General features: G+C 56.4%; 5 protein-coding genes across 5 annotated transcripts; 2 read left to right on the top strand and 3 right to left on the bottom strand.

Moving 5' to 3' along the window:
- Positions 1-4,503: 4,503 nt before the first annotated feature.
- BJ171DRAFT_582467 (uncharacterized protein) lies at positions 4,504-5,021 on the bottom strand (the record flags this gene model as incomplete). Its single annotated transcript, XM_053114187.1, has 3 exons — positions 4,504-4,534; positions 4,629-4,755; positions 4,952-5,021. 3 exons carry the CDS (start codon positions 5,019-5,021, stop codon positions 4,504-4,506), a joined length of 228 nt encoding a protein of 75 aa, XP_052966169.1.
- Positions 5,022-5,035: 14 nt separating this feature from the next.
- On the bottom strand, positions 5,036-6,213 carry BJ171DRAFT_128586 (uncharacterized protein). The gene is made up of 2 exons (XM_053105621.1): positions 5,842-6,213; positions 5,036-5,754 (listed from the first exon to the last, which is right to left on the bottom strand). The coding sequence occupies exons 1-2, from the start codon at positions 6,125-6,127 to the stop codon at positions 5,408-5,410; spliced, it is 633 nt and encodes a 210-aa protein (XP_052966168.1). The 5' UTR covers positions 6,128-6,213; the 3' UTR covers positions 5,036-5,407.
- BJ171DRAFT_558779 (S-adenosyl-L-methionine-dependent methyltransferase) lies at positions 6,139-8,620 on the top strand (the record flags this gene model as incomplete). Its single annotated transcript, XM_053113171.1, has 2 exons — positions 6,139-6,156; positions 7,589-8,620. The coding sequence occupies 2 exons, from the start codon at positions 6,139-6,141 to the stop codon at positions 8,618-8,620; spliced, it is 1,050 nt and encodes a 349-aa protein (XP_052966167.1).
- Positions 8,621-9,496: 876 nt separating this feature from the next.
- BJ171DRAFT_507597 (S-adenosyl-L-methionine-dependent methyltransferase) lies at positions 9,497-10,927 on the top strand. The gene is made up of 2 exons (XM_053111239.1): positions 9,497-9,581; positions 9,780-10,927. Exon 2 carries the CDS (start codon positions 9,828-9,830, stop codon positions 10,920-10,922), a length of 1,095 nt encoding a protein of 364 aa, XP_052966166.1. The 5' UTR covers positions 9,497-9,581; positions 9,780-9,827; the 3' UTR covers positions 10,923-10,927.
- Positions 10,928-11,651: 724 nt separating this feature from the next.
- Positions 11,652-12,874, bottom strand: BJ171DRAFT_459820 (uncharacterized protein; the record flags this gene model as incomplete). Its single annotated transcript, XM_053108426.1, has 2 exons — positions 12,457-12,874; positions 11,652-12,012 (listed from the first exon to the last, which is right to left on the bottom strand). Exons 1-2 carry the CDS (start codon positions 12,717-12,719, stop codon positions 11,652-11,654), a joined length of 624 nt encoding a protein of 207 aa, XP_052966165.1. The 5' UTR covers positions 12,720-12,874.
- Positions 12,875-13,267: the final 393 nt, after the last annotated feature.

The following is a 13,267-nucleotide window of genomic DNA, read 5'->3' as shown; positions in this document are numbered from 1 at the left end:
GTTCTAAGTGAAGGCCTTGAACCGGAGCCGTGCCCACCGCCTTCCGAAAGTGAAGACATTGGTAAGGTGCCTTTGGTAAGTACTGGGGAAGCAGTGATGTGCGGACAGCTTCGCCTTGCCTCTGGACCGGCGGACACTCTCAGCTCTGGCATAGTACCCGTGGCACCTCTGGTGTCACTGGGAACTGCACCTCATCCACAGGTGCAAATACCTGAGCTGTCCTGCCAACCCTCGGCAAAGTTAACTGTCTGTGCTAGCCGCAACCCTGGTGCCGAAGCTGGTACCGAACCAAAGTCTTGTGTTTCGTCTGTTCGTCGTTGCTCGTTGGTTGTTCCCGTCGCTGTTCGTCTTCCTTCTGGTGATTCTCTGTCGTGCGAAGGACTTGTCGATTCTGGTGCCTCTGGCAACTTTATCGACGAGGACTTTGTTGCTCGACACTCTGTCCCCACCTGCTCCAAGGCTTCGCCCTTGGCAGTGGAAGGCGTGGATGGTAAGCCGCTGTCGTCTGGCCCCATCCTCCGCGAGACTGCTCCACTCGAGGTGATTCTCGGGGACGTCTCGCAACGCCTTCGGTTCGATGTGATCAGGTCTCCACATCAACCACTTATCCTTGGCTTTCCTTGGTTGCGCACCGCCGAGCCCAAGATTGTCTGGTCTCGCGGTCTTCTTTGTCTCCCTCCTTCTGTTGATTCCGACCCCTCTCCATGCACTACTTCTCTTTCGTCTTGCTCCACTTCCTCCAATGTCACTCCCCTTCTTGATGATTCCACTCCTTTGATTGATCTAAGCTCCTCTCCTACGCTCCCACCTTCGTCTTCCCCTTCTTGTCTTGTTCCTCCCGAACCCCTTCGCTCTTCCCAAACCCCTTCTTCTGTTGTCAGTTCTCTTTCCCTCCTTGATGTACCTCCTCCTGTTGTTTGTTCTTCGGACATTGTTCAGAATAAAGTAACCGTCGAACATTATTCTGACCTTGTCCACGCCCCTCCTCTCAGCTCGGACGCTCCTCTCCGCGTCTGCAGCATTGATTACCGCTCGATGCGCGAGTCTTTGGATGCATGCAGGCATGGAACGCAACCCCTGACCATCTTTCAGGTCCATGTCCTGCCCACTGACGAGCCGAGCACTGCGACTGTCGAAGTGCCTGCGGAGTACAAGGACTTCCTGTCTGTTTTCTCTAAACAGGAAGCTGACTCCTTGCCTCCGCATCGCCCTTATGACTGCCCCATTGACTTGGAGCCGGGCAAGTCGCCAAAGTTCGGGCCTCTGTACTCACTGTCCGAGCCCGAACTTCACGCTCTGCGTGACTATCTCGACGAGAATCTTGCCAAGGGATTCGTTCGTCCTTCGTCGTCCCCAGCAGGCTCACCAATCCTCTTCGTCAAGAAGAAGGACGGCTCACTTCGTCTTTGCGTTGACTACCGCGCACTGAACGGTATCACGGTAAAGAACCGTTACCCTTTACCGCTGATCGGCGAGCTGCTGGACCGACTTCGAGGCGCGAAGGTGTTCACTAAGCTGGACCTTCGTGGAGCCTACAATCTGCTGCGCATCCGCTCCGGGGACGAGTGGAAGACAGCTTTCCGTACTCGATATGGGCACTTCGAGTACTTGGTGATGCCCTTTGGGCTCACCAACGCGCCAGCGACGTTCCAGCACTTCATCAACGACGTCCTGCGCACCGAGTTGGACCAGTTCGCAATTGCGTATCTTGACGATATCTTGATCTACAGTGCTGATCCGTCGCAGCATGTAGAGCACGTCAAGCAGGTCCTCTCGAAGCTCCGAGCTGCAAAGCTGTATTGCAAGCTGGAGAAGTGCGAGTTCTCCAAAACCTCGGTCTCGTTCCTTGGTTTCATGGTCTCGCCCGAGGGCATCGGTATGGAGCGATCCAAGCTCTCTGCGATCTTGGATTGGCCCATACCGCGCAACATCTCGGATCTTCGATCCTTTGTCGGGTTTGCGAACTTCTATCGACGCTTCATCGATGGATACGCAAAGATCGCGGGGCCCATGACTCGGCTCTTCCGGAAGACGCATGGCTTCCAGTGGTCCCGCGAAGCCGATAAAGCATTCAGATCCTTGAAGGATGCCTTCGTTTCGGAGCCCGTTCTGGTGCATCCGGACCCATCCAAGCCGTTCGTCGTAGAGTCAGATGCGTCGGACTTTGCGCTTGGATGCGTGCTCTCCCAGCGGGGTGCTGATGATCGCCTTCATCCTTGCTCGTTCCATTCGCGGACACTCTCGAATGCTGAACGTAACTACAGCATATACGAGAAAGAGCTGTTGGCGATCAAGGAGGCTTTCGAGGCGTGGCGACACTACCTCGAAGGCGCCCAGCATCCCGTTGCCGTTCTGACCGATCACAAGAACTTGGAGTACCTGGCAACGGCTCGCATCCTAAACCAGCGTCATGCACGGTGGTCCCAGTTCTTGTCTCGGTTCGACATCCGCATCCAGTACCGTCCTGGTGCGAGGAACGGCAAGGCCGATGCCCTGTCTCGTCGCTCGGACTACATCCCTTCGTCGGCCTCCGTGTCGAGGGATCCGCCTCTGCTTCTCGATCCTGCCGCGGTGATACGCGTGCTCCGAAGCAGAGACGCCCGCTCTTCGGTTGCAAGTCGCAGTGACCCTGTGGATTTGCTGCAGCTCATAGCCGAAGAGCAGGCTCGGGATCCCGGTCTAGACAAATACCGTCGTGACCCGAAGTTCGTCTGGAATGGCCAGTACCTCACCTTCCAGAACAGGATTGTGGTCCCAGAGTCGTGCCGAGTTCCGGCGCTCAAGTCGTGCCATGACCCAGTCGCTGTGGGTCATCCAGGCATCCGACGGACTCTGGCTCTGGTATCGCGACAGTTTTGGTGGCAAACCTATCGGAAAGATGTCAAAGAGTACGTCTCGACGTGCGACACCTGTGCACGCTCGAAAGCTCCGCGACACAAGCCGTTTGGGTTCCTGTTGCCACTCCAGACAGCCGATCGACCCTGGGGGACACTGACCATGGACTTTATCACTGATCTGCCAAAGTCCAAGGGTCACACCTGCATCTTTGTGGTGGTATGCAGCCTCACAAAGATGGCACACTTTATGTCCTGGCGTTCACTGCCGTCGGCGGAGGAGACTGCGTCACTGTTCCTCGACAATGTCTTTCGTCTCCATGGCCTCCCCGACACAGTGGTTTCAGACCGAGGAAGTCAGTTCACCTCTCGGTTCTGGAAGGCACTCTGCACGCAGCTCGGGATCCAAACCAGTCTGTCCACGGCCTTCCATCCCCAGACCGATGGACAGACTGAGAGGGTCAACCAGGTCATCAACCAATACCTGCGCTGTTACACGTCGTATCAGCAAGATGACTGGGCCGAGCTGCTGCCGTTGGCCGAGTTCTCTTACAATAACCTCGAGAACTCGTCAACACATGCCTCGCCATTCTTGGCAACCTATGGGTTCCACCCAAGGTTCGAAGTCCCCGTTGTCGCTGGCGGCCCTGATGTTCCCTCTGCCACGGAGAGGGTTGAACATCTCCAGCGGAACCTGGCACTGTTGAAGGAGAATCTTGAGAAGGCAAAGTCTGACTACAAGCACTTCTCAGATCTCCGGAGGTCCCAGGCTCCCGACTTGCGTCCGGGCGATCAAGTCTGGGTGCTGACTCGTAACATCAGCACCACTCGCCCAAGCAAGAAGCTGGATTACCAGAGGATTGGACCATTCACCATCCTCGAGGCCGTCGGGACATTGGCTTTCCGCCTGGACTTGCCAAAGGACATAAAGGTGCACCCGGTGTTCCATGTGTCTCTTCTTGAGCCCTACAAGAAGAACTCGCTTCCGGGTCGGGTGCAAGCGCCGCCCCCTGCGGTGGTCATCGATGGGAACTTGGAGTGGGAGGTCGAAGAGATCTTAGACTCCAAGTTCGTGCGCGGAAAGCTGCACTATCTCATCGATTGGAAAGGCTACCCGGTCACCGATCGAAGTTGGGAGCCCGCCGACATTGTCTTTGCCCCAACGGTGGCCGCGGAGTACCACCGACGCTACCCAGACAAGCCTGGCCCCAGGAGAACTCAAGATGGAACACGCCGTAGTTTAAGGAGGAGATAGTGTGATGACCAGCATCACAACGGACCAATGAGATTGTCCCGCATGCTCTCGCCCTCCGCACCAATCATGAGTCCCCACGTGTTTGTTTGCCCCCATGCATGAGCACGCGCCGTTGCCACCCGCGTCTACTGGTTTCCTGCCTCCCCCACCGCTCGGCACATGTCCCCGGGCTGTGCCAAGCCTCTCTCGCTTGCACACCAGCCACTCTCGCACCCCCTTCTCGCTTCTCTGTGATGCTCCACCCTTCTCGCCCACTTTTGCCCCTCGACCTTCTCCCGGTCTATAAATAGCCCTGCATGTCTGAGCCTATGTTGAACACCAGTTCGAACAAAACTTGTTCTTTGGTGTTCGGGGCTAAAAGCTAATAAAGCTCATACCAAGCACTTGGTCTTCGTCCTTGCGCTTGTTCACTCCTTACAGTTGCTTGAATGACTTGCTCGAATGGCTTGCGTAGATACGAGATGTGAGCGAGGGATGTCTGCAGCCCAAAAGTACAAACTACAACCCAAAAGAACGGGCCGCAGCTATTAGGAACATACAGGTCTGGTCTCACAAACGATATGAAGATGCGGTTGAGAGGCAGGGTGGCAGCGTTGTCTGCCAGAGCCTTGAGCTTGAGGGGGCCTTCGACATTGTCGATGAGGAGGTAGCCTCCGACAACGCTCTCTGCGAGCACAGTGCAATGCGCGATAAACAAGAACAGCGCTAGCACCAGAACACAGCGACGAGGCCAGTTCGATAGAGTAGTCGATGGTCGAGCGTTCATTGACATATGGCGAGTGCTTCTGCGCTTGCGTGGATACTGAAGGTCGATACAGTCAACTCGACCAGCAGGCAGCTGCGAGGGCCTTCCGCTTTATACTCGCTCGCCGGGCCCTGACATCGGGTCGTTCCGTCTCGGCGGCGTCGGGGGAGCCAGGAAGCGACTTCATGCGCAGTGTCGCATGGGGTCATGGCATGTTGGGTTTGCCGCTCTCATGGCTACTGGCTCCTCCGCCAAAAAAGCAGCCCGCCCATTTGCACCGCTGCTTCTCGCGGGCGCCAAAACAAGCACAAGCCCGCTCGATGGCTCTGCTACAGAGAGACTGCGTGGAAGCAGTCACTCGGACCGGTATATTGGGCAGCCTGAGCCCAGCCTTGGCAACAGCGACCCGATGCTCCCGCCGCGGCAGAAGCTCCTCGGGCATCGCGGGTAGTTTGCAGGCTTCTCGAAGGCGGGCAAATCGAATGGCAGTGGAAGCCCAAAAGGAGGCGATGCCCACAGAACCATGTTGCCAATACACCGCAGGTAGCGATTCGCTACCCGCCGACAGCGTCGCTACGGGTAGTAACTCTCGGGGAGTTCATATCCCTGGGTCTGTGAGCTGGGAAACACAAGATCGCTCCAGTCCTGGGCCGGGGCCGCGCAATAATTCTGGCCGATGCCGTCACGACTCATGGTGTAGACAAAGTAGCTCTTTTGAGAGTCAACCGGGGTGCCGGTGGTGCAGAGGCCAAATAGGAATTGTTGGTTGATCGAAAGATGTGCGCTCGCCAGACTGGGACTTGCAGCGGAACAGATGAGCGGCGTGGATCGCTCTCGGCTCGTGGGAACACCCTGGCCGACATCAAATTCGACACCATGGAGCGTCGTCGTCTTTGTCGAGTCAGAGGGCTCTTCGGTGTCTAGGCCATACGGAGGGAAGAATGTCATGAGGAATCAGGATCGATGCAAGTGCTGGGACAGGAGCATGGCAAGCTGCATCCGCTTACAATACAGCATCGACCCATCGTTCCAGAAAAAGGGCTGGCCCAGGAGGTTATCGAGCGTCAGATTCAGCATGCCGTGCTGTGTCGACCACACTGCTCCTGCCCGGTTGATAGCATAGAGAATCGGCAGCACCGGGTGGGGCACGATCTCCACAACGGACTGGTACAAGTTTGGTGCAAACCCGGGTGGGACTTGCACCAGCTCGGATTGCTGCAAGACACTGCTGGGGTAGTCGTAGCTGAGCTTGACGACAGCGCCGTTGAGCTTGCTGAAGCCATACAGATTCATGGATCTGCGGAATGCCGAGTTTGGGTGCCGTCACGTTGAGACATGGTCCCGGAGCAGCTGCGATTCCCCCATGCGCTCTCTCCGGACAACTCACCCATCGAGAACCATCCATGAATATGCAAACTCGGCCGTCAGAAGCAGCTGTCTCGACTCGGCCAGCGGATGCTTGGTGCTCTGTCCAGATCCCAATGAGCCTGTGGTGAGTCTGGGGGTGCGTGTGCCAGAATCCATTGGGCTTTCTCCAGGATCGATTCCAATGCGATGCGCTGCGAACCATACCCTATCGACGCGAAAGGCAGCGATACCATACTCCGGGCTGGTGAGATTTTGGAAGCTGACGAAGAGAACGTCGTATGCCGGCACAGCGATGACGCTAACCACCCTGGCATCTGGGCCCAGCGGTGCAGACTCTTCCAGGAGCGTCCAGTTGCCGTCGGCGGATGCAATCTGAAAAGTCGACAAGAGAGGCAGCTGCGAGCGCTGGTCGTCGGTACTTTGGTACCGCCAGCAATGGATGTGTTGGCCGTCTGGATGCGCGTAGAAGAAGAAGCATGTAGAGACGATCTGGAACTGGACCGGCTCGGACAGCCTCAGGTTCGAGTTGGCCGATACAGCGGCAAGGACATTGACGCCCACGCTTCCAACCGGAACAGACTTGGAGATGGCGAAGAAGCGTGTGGCCGAGGCGGCCTCGGCTCTGTGAACCAGCGCTGCGAACGCAACGGCGATGACAACGGACCAAAGGACAGCAAACTGGCGCTGTCCTGCACAGCTGAACGAGGCTCGGCGCATGGCTGATGGAGCGTGGAGTGGCATCCTCGAAGGCGGCGGTGCTATTCGAGAGCGTGCAGGGGAACGGGGAGCAAAACTGCCCCCTGGCCGCGAAGGCATATTGGGTTGCGTACACGAGGCCGAGCGCTCGCTTTGCCGCCGATGCGATAGGATCCAAGCAGCACTCGGAGCTCGTATGGCGACCGCATTGTTGCTGGCCGCCTGGCCATGAACAGCCGGCCGGCCTGCCCTCTGCCACCACCACAACACATCTCCCCGATCTGCACACGCCCGATGCGATTTGCCCCCACGCTGGCTCGTTGCCATCCCGGCCTTGCGCGTTGGTGGCGTCCGGCTGGGGGCGGAAAAAGCGCCTCGTCCGGAGAATTGGGCGGAGAAAGGGCAAAGCCCGCCAGCCCATGGCGGCAGGATTGTTGCTCTCCGTCATCGTCTCCCCTGGCGAGCCTGGCGGGTACATAAGCCCCTTGCATCTGCCCGTCTGCCGACGAGATCTCCACAGAGCATCCTCCATCGTGCCGCTGTGTCTGCCCTGCGTCGCTGTGCCCCCCAGTCCGCCTGCCTTCTCGTACCGTCCGTCGCCTTCAAACCGCTTCCCAAACTCGTCCGACTTCCATGAGTGCCACCGAGTCGACTCCTCTTTCTCCCAAGCCCGCCGCCCCTTCCTATGAGGCCTGGCTCGACGGCGGCTGGGTTCCAGACTGGCTCCTGCGGTACGCCATCCGTCGCTTCTGCGGCAGCTACAAGCGTGAGGTCGACGGCCGCAACCGCACGGCCAGCAACCAAGTCAAGATGGATTACATCCACGCCCTCAAGAACCAAAAGGTCATTGCCCTCAACACAAAGGAGGCCAATGAGCAGCACTACGAGGTCCCCACCTCCTTCTTCCGTCTCCATCTCGGCGACAGAATGAAGTACTCGTGCAGCTACTACGAGTCGGGTGCTAAGACCCTCGAAGAGGCCGAGATCGCCATGCTCGAGCTCTATGTCGAGCGCGCCGACATCAAGGACGGAATGTCGATCCTCGAGCTCGGCTGTGGCTGGGGAAGCTTGTGTCTGTATCTGGCCGAGCGATTCCCCAACTCCCAGGTCACGGCCGTTTCCAACTCGAACACCCAGCGCGAGTACATCACTGGCGTCGCGGCCAGCAAGGGGTTCAACAACATCAAGGTGATCACTGCAGACATGAACTACTTCAACTTTGACCACCCTGTCGAGTTTGACCGCATCCTCAGCATCGAGATGTTCGAGCACATGAAGAACTACTCGCTCCTGTTCCAGAAGGTGTCGACGTGGCTCAAACCCGAAACCGGTCGTCTCTTCATCCACGTTTTCTGTCACCGTGTGATGCCCTACGACTTCAAAACCGAGGACGACGACTCCTGGATGGCCCGCAACTTCTTCACCGGCGGCACGATGCCATCCGAGGACCTCTTCTTGTTCTTCCAGGAACATATCACCCTTGTTAACCGCTGGACCATCGATGGAACAAACTACTACACCACCTGTAACCAGTGGCTTGAGCGCCTGGATGCACACAAGAAGGAGGCGATTGAGATCCTCACCAAGGCATACGGCGACCCCAAGCTTGGTTTTGCCTGGTTCAACCGATGGAGGATGTTCTACATGATGTGCGGCGAGACTATGGGTTTCAACAAAGGCCAGGAATGGGTCGTAGCCCACTTCCTGTTCAAGCGCAAGTGAGCCAGCTCGGTTTCTGCGTTCTGAGCAGTCGCATCCGATAACGAGTGAGCGACCGCGTGCCTGCCACCGTATACGTACATCATGCTCCGAACCCTGCCTCTATTTCATTGCTTTATATCGTTCACCGAATGAACGGGACTCTCCTGATTTGTATAAGCCTTCATGCGAACGCAATACACGCATATACGTATAGTCAATCCAGAAAATGGCGGGGCAGTATTCGTTTTCTCTGGCATCAGAGGCCTGAAGTCTGCTAAACTTTTCCGTCAGCCCCAGTGAGCAAGCCGCCCGATTGTTTCCAGTCCCGGTTGACAATCTCTTTGTTTTCCTTGGCTTGGGAGGCGTAGTCTTGGACACACTCGGTCGATCTCCTGTGTCGACGAATCGACTGGCACTGGTGCCTCGAATGGGAGTGTGATGCACTCAACCATCTGTATACCTCCGTGATTTCTTGGCATCATGATAGTCGTCATCTCGAATCGCTTGACTTTTCGACATTGTGAGCACGCTGCTTAGTCATGGTTGCGAGTGTGTATCAGGCCGAGGAAGAAGCGAGGAATACGCATGCAAACGACTTGCATGCGATGTGCCAGGCTGCTCGTCCTGGATAGTGTTGCGTTTGTTTTTGAACATCATGTACGCAATTGCTCTCCACTGCATTCGCTTCTCCAGCATCGAGTCCAGACCCCCGGTCGGCCGCCAGCAATTGGCAGCGAGATCGACAATCTAAACCATCGTGTTCGTCTCGCTCCACGTTTCCAGGTTGCGGGGGCGAAGCGGCTCAACCGGCGGATGATTTCGCTGGCTCGATGTGCGGAAAAATGAATCGCCAGGCCATATCTATCGCTGCTCCGTCCCCTCAACCCAAGACCCACCAAGACCGTCTCTGGTTCTGAGCCCCAGCTCCTCTGCCCAGGATCTCTGCCCACGTCCTTTGCCCAGCAATCCTGGAGCTCCGCCTGTGAGTGTCTGGCGCATTCCGCTCTTCTCTTCCGCCGCCGCCGCCGCCGCCGCTCTATTTCAGCTCAGCTCCCAGCACTCCCCAGCCCTCCTCGTCAGTTTCGGTCTATAAGTACCGTTCTCGTCTGCGTTCACTGCGTGGAAGGGGCGCTCGATCCACTGACGATTAATCCCCGCACCTGCCTTTTCTTCCACCCAGGACCTCCAAAGCCAGCACTTCCTCAGACCCTCGATCCAAATCGCATCCATGAGTTCCGCTGATTCCTCCGTCGCACTCACTCCAGAGAGCAGCTCGATTCCGTTCTACGAAGCATACCTAGATGCCGGCCGAGTACCGGACGTGCTGACTCGATTTGTTGCTCGGCAGTTCTTTCATCGCCAGAAGCGCCAGTACGACAGCGCCTCCAAGACAGCCAGCAATCAAGTCAAGCTGGATTACATCCACGCCCTCAAGAACCAAAAGGTCATTGCCCTCAACACAAAGGAGGCCAATGAGCAGCACTACGAGGTCCCCACCTCCTTCTTCCGTCTCCATCTCGGCGACAGAATGAAGTACTCGTGCAGCTACTACGAGTCGGGTGCCAAGACCCTCGAAGAGGCCGAGATCGCCATGCTCGAGCTCTATGTCGAGCGCGCCGACATCAAGGACGGAATGTCGATCCTCGAGCTCGGCTGTGGCTGGGGAAGCTTGTGTCTGTATCTGGCCGAGCGATTCCCCAACTCCCAGGTCACGGCCGTTTCCAACTCGAACACCCAGCGCGAGTACATCACTGGCGTCGCGGCCAGCAAGGGGTTCAACAACATCAAGGTGATCACTGCAGACATGAACTACTTCAACTTTGACCACCCTGTCGAGTTTGACCGCATCCTCAGCATCGAGATGTTCGAGCACATGAAGAACTACTCGCTCCTGTTCCAGAAGGTGTCGACGTGGCTCAAACCCGAAACCGGTCGTCTCTTCATCCACGTTTTCTGTCACCGTGTGATGCCCTACGACTTCAAAACCGAGGACGACGACTCCTGGATGGCCCGCAACTTCTTCACCGGCGGCACGATGCCATCCGAGGACCTCTTCTTGTTCTTCCAGGAACACGTCTCTGTCGTCAACCGATGGATCGTCAACGGGACCAACTATGGCAAGACTGCAGCGCACTGGCTGCAGCGCCTGGATGCGCACAAGAAGGAGGCGGTTGAGATCCTCACCAAGGCATACGGCGACCCCAAGCTTGGTTTTGCCTGGTTCAACCGATGGAGAACCTTCTACGTCCTTGTCGAAGAGACCTGGAACTACAACAAAGGTCAGGAGTTCGAGGTCATCCACTATCTGTTCAAGCGCCAGTGAGGCAGTTGTCCTCGGTTCTGATATGACCGGCATCGCTGGCATGTCCTTGGACAACCCCTGGCCTGTCCGTCTGCGCACTCATCCTATTCACTGAATGCATCGATCATGCGACTTGATACATCGTACCTATTTTGAAACGGAACACCCGAGTTTGGGTCAGAGTTGGGAGGTTTCTGGGATCGGAATATACACCCATCCATCGCTACCTTGGCCAAAGCAGTACTTTTGAGGGAGATTGACCAAGTGTCTGTAGAGACATGTGAAGTCCTGCGACAGGGAGAAGATGACTTCAGCACGGTGGTTTACTTTGTCCACTGCAGAGGGCATCCTTGCATACTCATGAGCCGATGAAGGTGGGCACTGTGCTGGCTATGTTGGTGGGTGGACAGAGGTTTGGCAGAGATCGAGTGGGGAGCGGGGTGGTCCCTGAATGATGGTGAATTGGGGAGAGAAGATCCATCGGGCTCGGCTGGCAATGTGATACCCCGCACCATGGATATCAATAGATGAAAGTGGGACAGCACTGTTTGTATATTGGATATATTGGGTGGATTGAATATCAAATACAACACCACTGGACCGCTGCTGCTTCATCGGAATCACTTTGCAAGTCCACTATGGTGTCATGGTGTCTGGGATGTGTGTGGGCGGTGTGGTTGCTTGGTTACTCTGATAGTTCATTGTTGCGACATGGTTGTTCGGGGAGTGCAACTCGGGAGGACTCGAGGATCAGGGCCACTGGTCGAGTTCCTTGAGTCTGTCGATGGCAAATTTGTAACCCTGGTCGGCGGACTTGCGGAACCAGAGGATGGCGGTGTCGATGTCCTTGGGGACACCCCAACCATTTTGGAAACAGTGACCGCAGTAGTATTGTCCATATCGATTGCCCTGCTCAGTCGATTTGCGATACCACTCCAATGCCTTGGACTGGTCCTGCGTAGCTCCGGTTCCAAAATAGTAGCAATGACCAACCATCCACTGCCCGAACGAGCTGCCTTGATTGGCCGACTTGCTATACCACTCGAATGCCTTCTTGTGGTCCTGCGATACTCCCGCGCCCCAGTAGTAGCACATTCCGATCCAAAACTGGCTGTCGCTGTGGCCTTCCTCGGCGAGTTGCTCAAAGATGGCCGCTGATTTCTCTTGGTCTCGGATGGTTCCGAATCCACGCATCAGACACACAGCCATGAGATGTCTGCATAACCAGTCTCGGTCCGATCCGAGCTGACACAGGTCGAAGAACTTGCGAGCTGTGCGTTGGTTGGACTTGATGTTGTTCCAGTACGATGCCAGACAGTCGTCCTCTCCGAAAGGGAACTCATCCGATCTGTTCTCTCGGATGATTCTGACGCCTTTCTGTTCGTTTCGCTCGGTTCCTCGGCCGAGGTAGTGCATCCAACCAAGCATGTGGGTGGCGATGGGCTTGAGGACTGGATCGGTGGACTTGGTACTGACCTCCTGCCAGTGGTTGAAGGCAACGACATCACTCTGTTCGACACCATGACCAATGAACGAGAACCATCCACGGAGGAACGCCATTCTGTCTCGAGCATCGTCGTTTCCTTGATTGGCGGACTTGGAATACCACTCGATCGCGGTGGTGAAGCTCTGATTGACACCTTCGCCATTCTCAAAGTATTGGCCGAGGGCAACTTGAGCCTGAGGCATCCCACGTTCGGCCAGACTGCGGTACAGCTCGATAGCCTTGGCGTGGTCTTGGTCGACTCCATATCCTACGCGATAGCATCCCGCCAAGTAGAACTGTGCCATCGCATGATCGGCTTTGGCTGCACTCATCAGATTGAGGATAATTTGCTGCTTTAGGCCTTTCTGCTGGGACCGTTTCAAATAACCGATAATGACTTGGAGGGTGTATGCCAGGAGATACGAGGCAGAAGCGTTTCCTTGGTCGGCTTGATCTTCGAGCCAGGATCGGTCGGCTGTGATTTGATCGTCGAAGTGCAAGGAGAGGGAAATCTGGTCGTTCGGTGTGAGGCCGATTCGCAGCTGTCCTTCTGGATTGCACAGGCCTGCATTCTGGCACCAGGTGTTGAAGCGAGGCACCTTGGAGCTCAGGAAGGGTCGGGCTCGTTTGCACACTCGGAGCAGGGTCTTGATGGTGCTGTGGTCGAGAGCGAGCTGGAAGCTGTCGTTGCAGCAGACGATTTTGAAGATGTCTTGGTCGTAATCGAGGGAGAGCTGGGTGATATCGGGCATCGAAGAGGCTGTGCTGGTTTCAGCTTGAATTTGCTGAGTGGCAAAGGATGCGGTGTTTGAAGCAGGTTTGTTCATGTTGGCCATGCTGAATGTGTGAGGGAGACAAGTGGGTGATGGCGATGAATAGG

This window comes from Polychytrium aggregatum, assembly GCF_025602895.1.
Source record: "Polychytrium aggregatum strain JEL109 chromosome Unknown BJ171scaffold_21, whole genome shotgun sequence".
NCBI lineage: Eukaryota > Fungi > Chytridiomycota > Chytridiomycetes > Polychytriales > Polychytrium > Polychytrium aggregatum.
This window is presented reverse-complemented; position numbering and strand designations above follow the sequence as displayed.

Coding starts and splice junctions, on each gene's coding strand:
- BJ171DRAFT_128586 (XM_053105621.1), bottom strand. CDS start 6,127: ATGAATCTGTATGGCTTCAGCAAGCTCAACGGCGCTGTCGTCAAGCTC. Junction 5,755..5,841: donor CGATGGGTCGATGCTGTATT/GTAAGCGGATGC, acceptor CGTATGGCCTAG/ACACCGAAGAGCCCTCTGAC.
- BJ171DRAFT_507597 (XM_053111239.1), top strand. CDS start 9,828: ATGAGTTCCGCTGATTCCTCCGTCGCACTCACTCCAGAGAGCAGCTCG.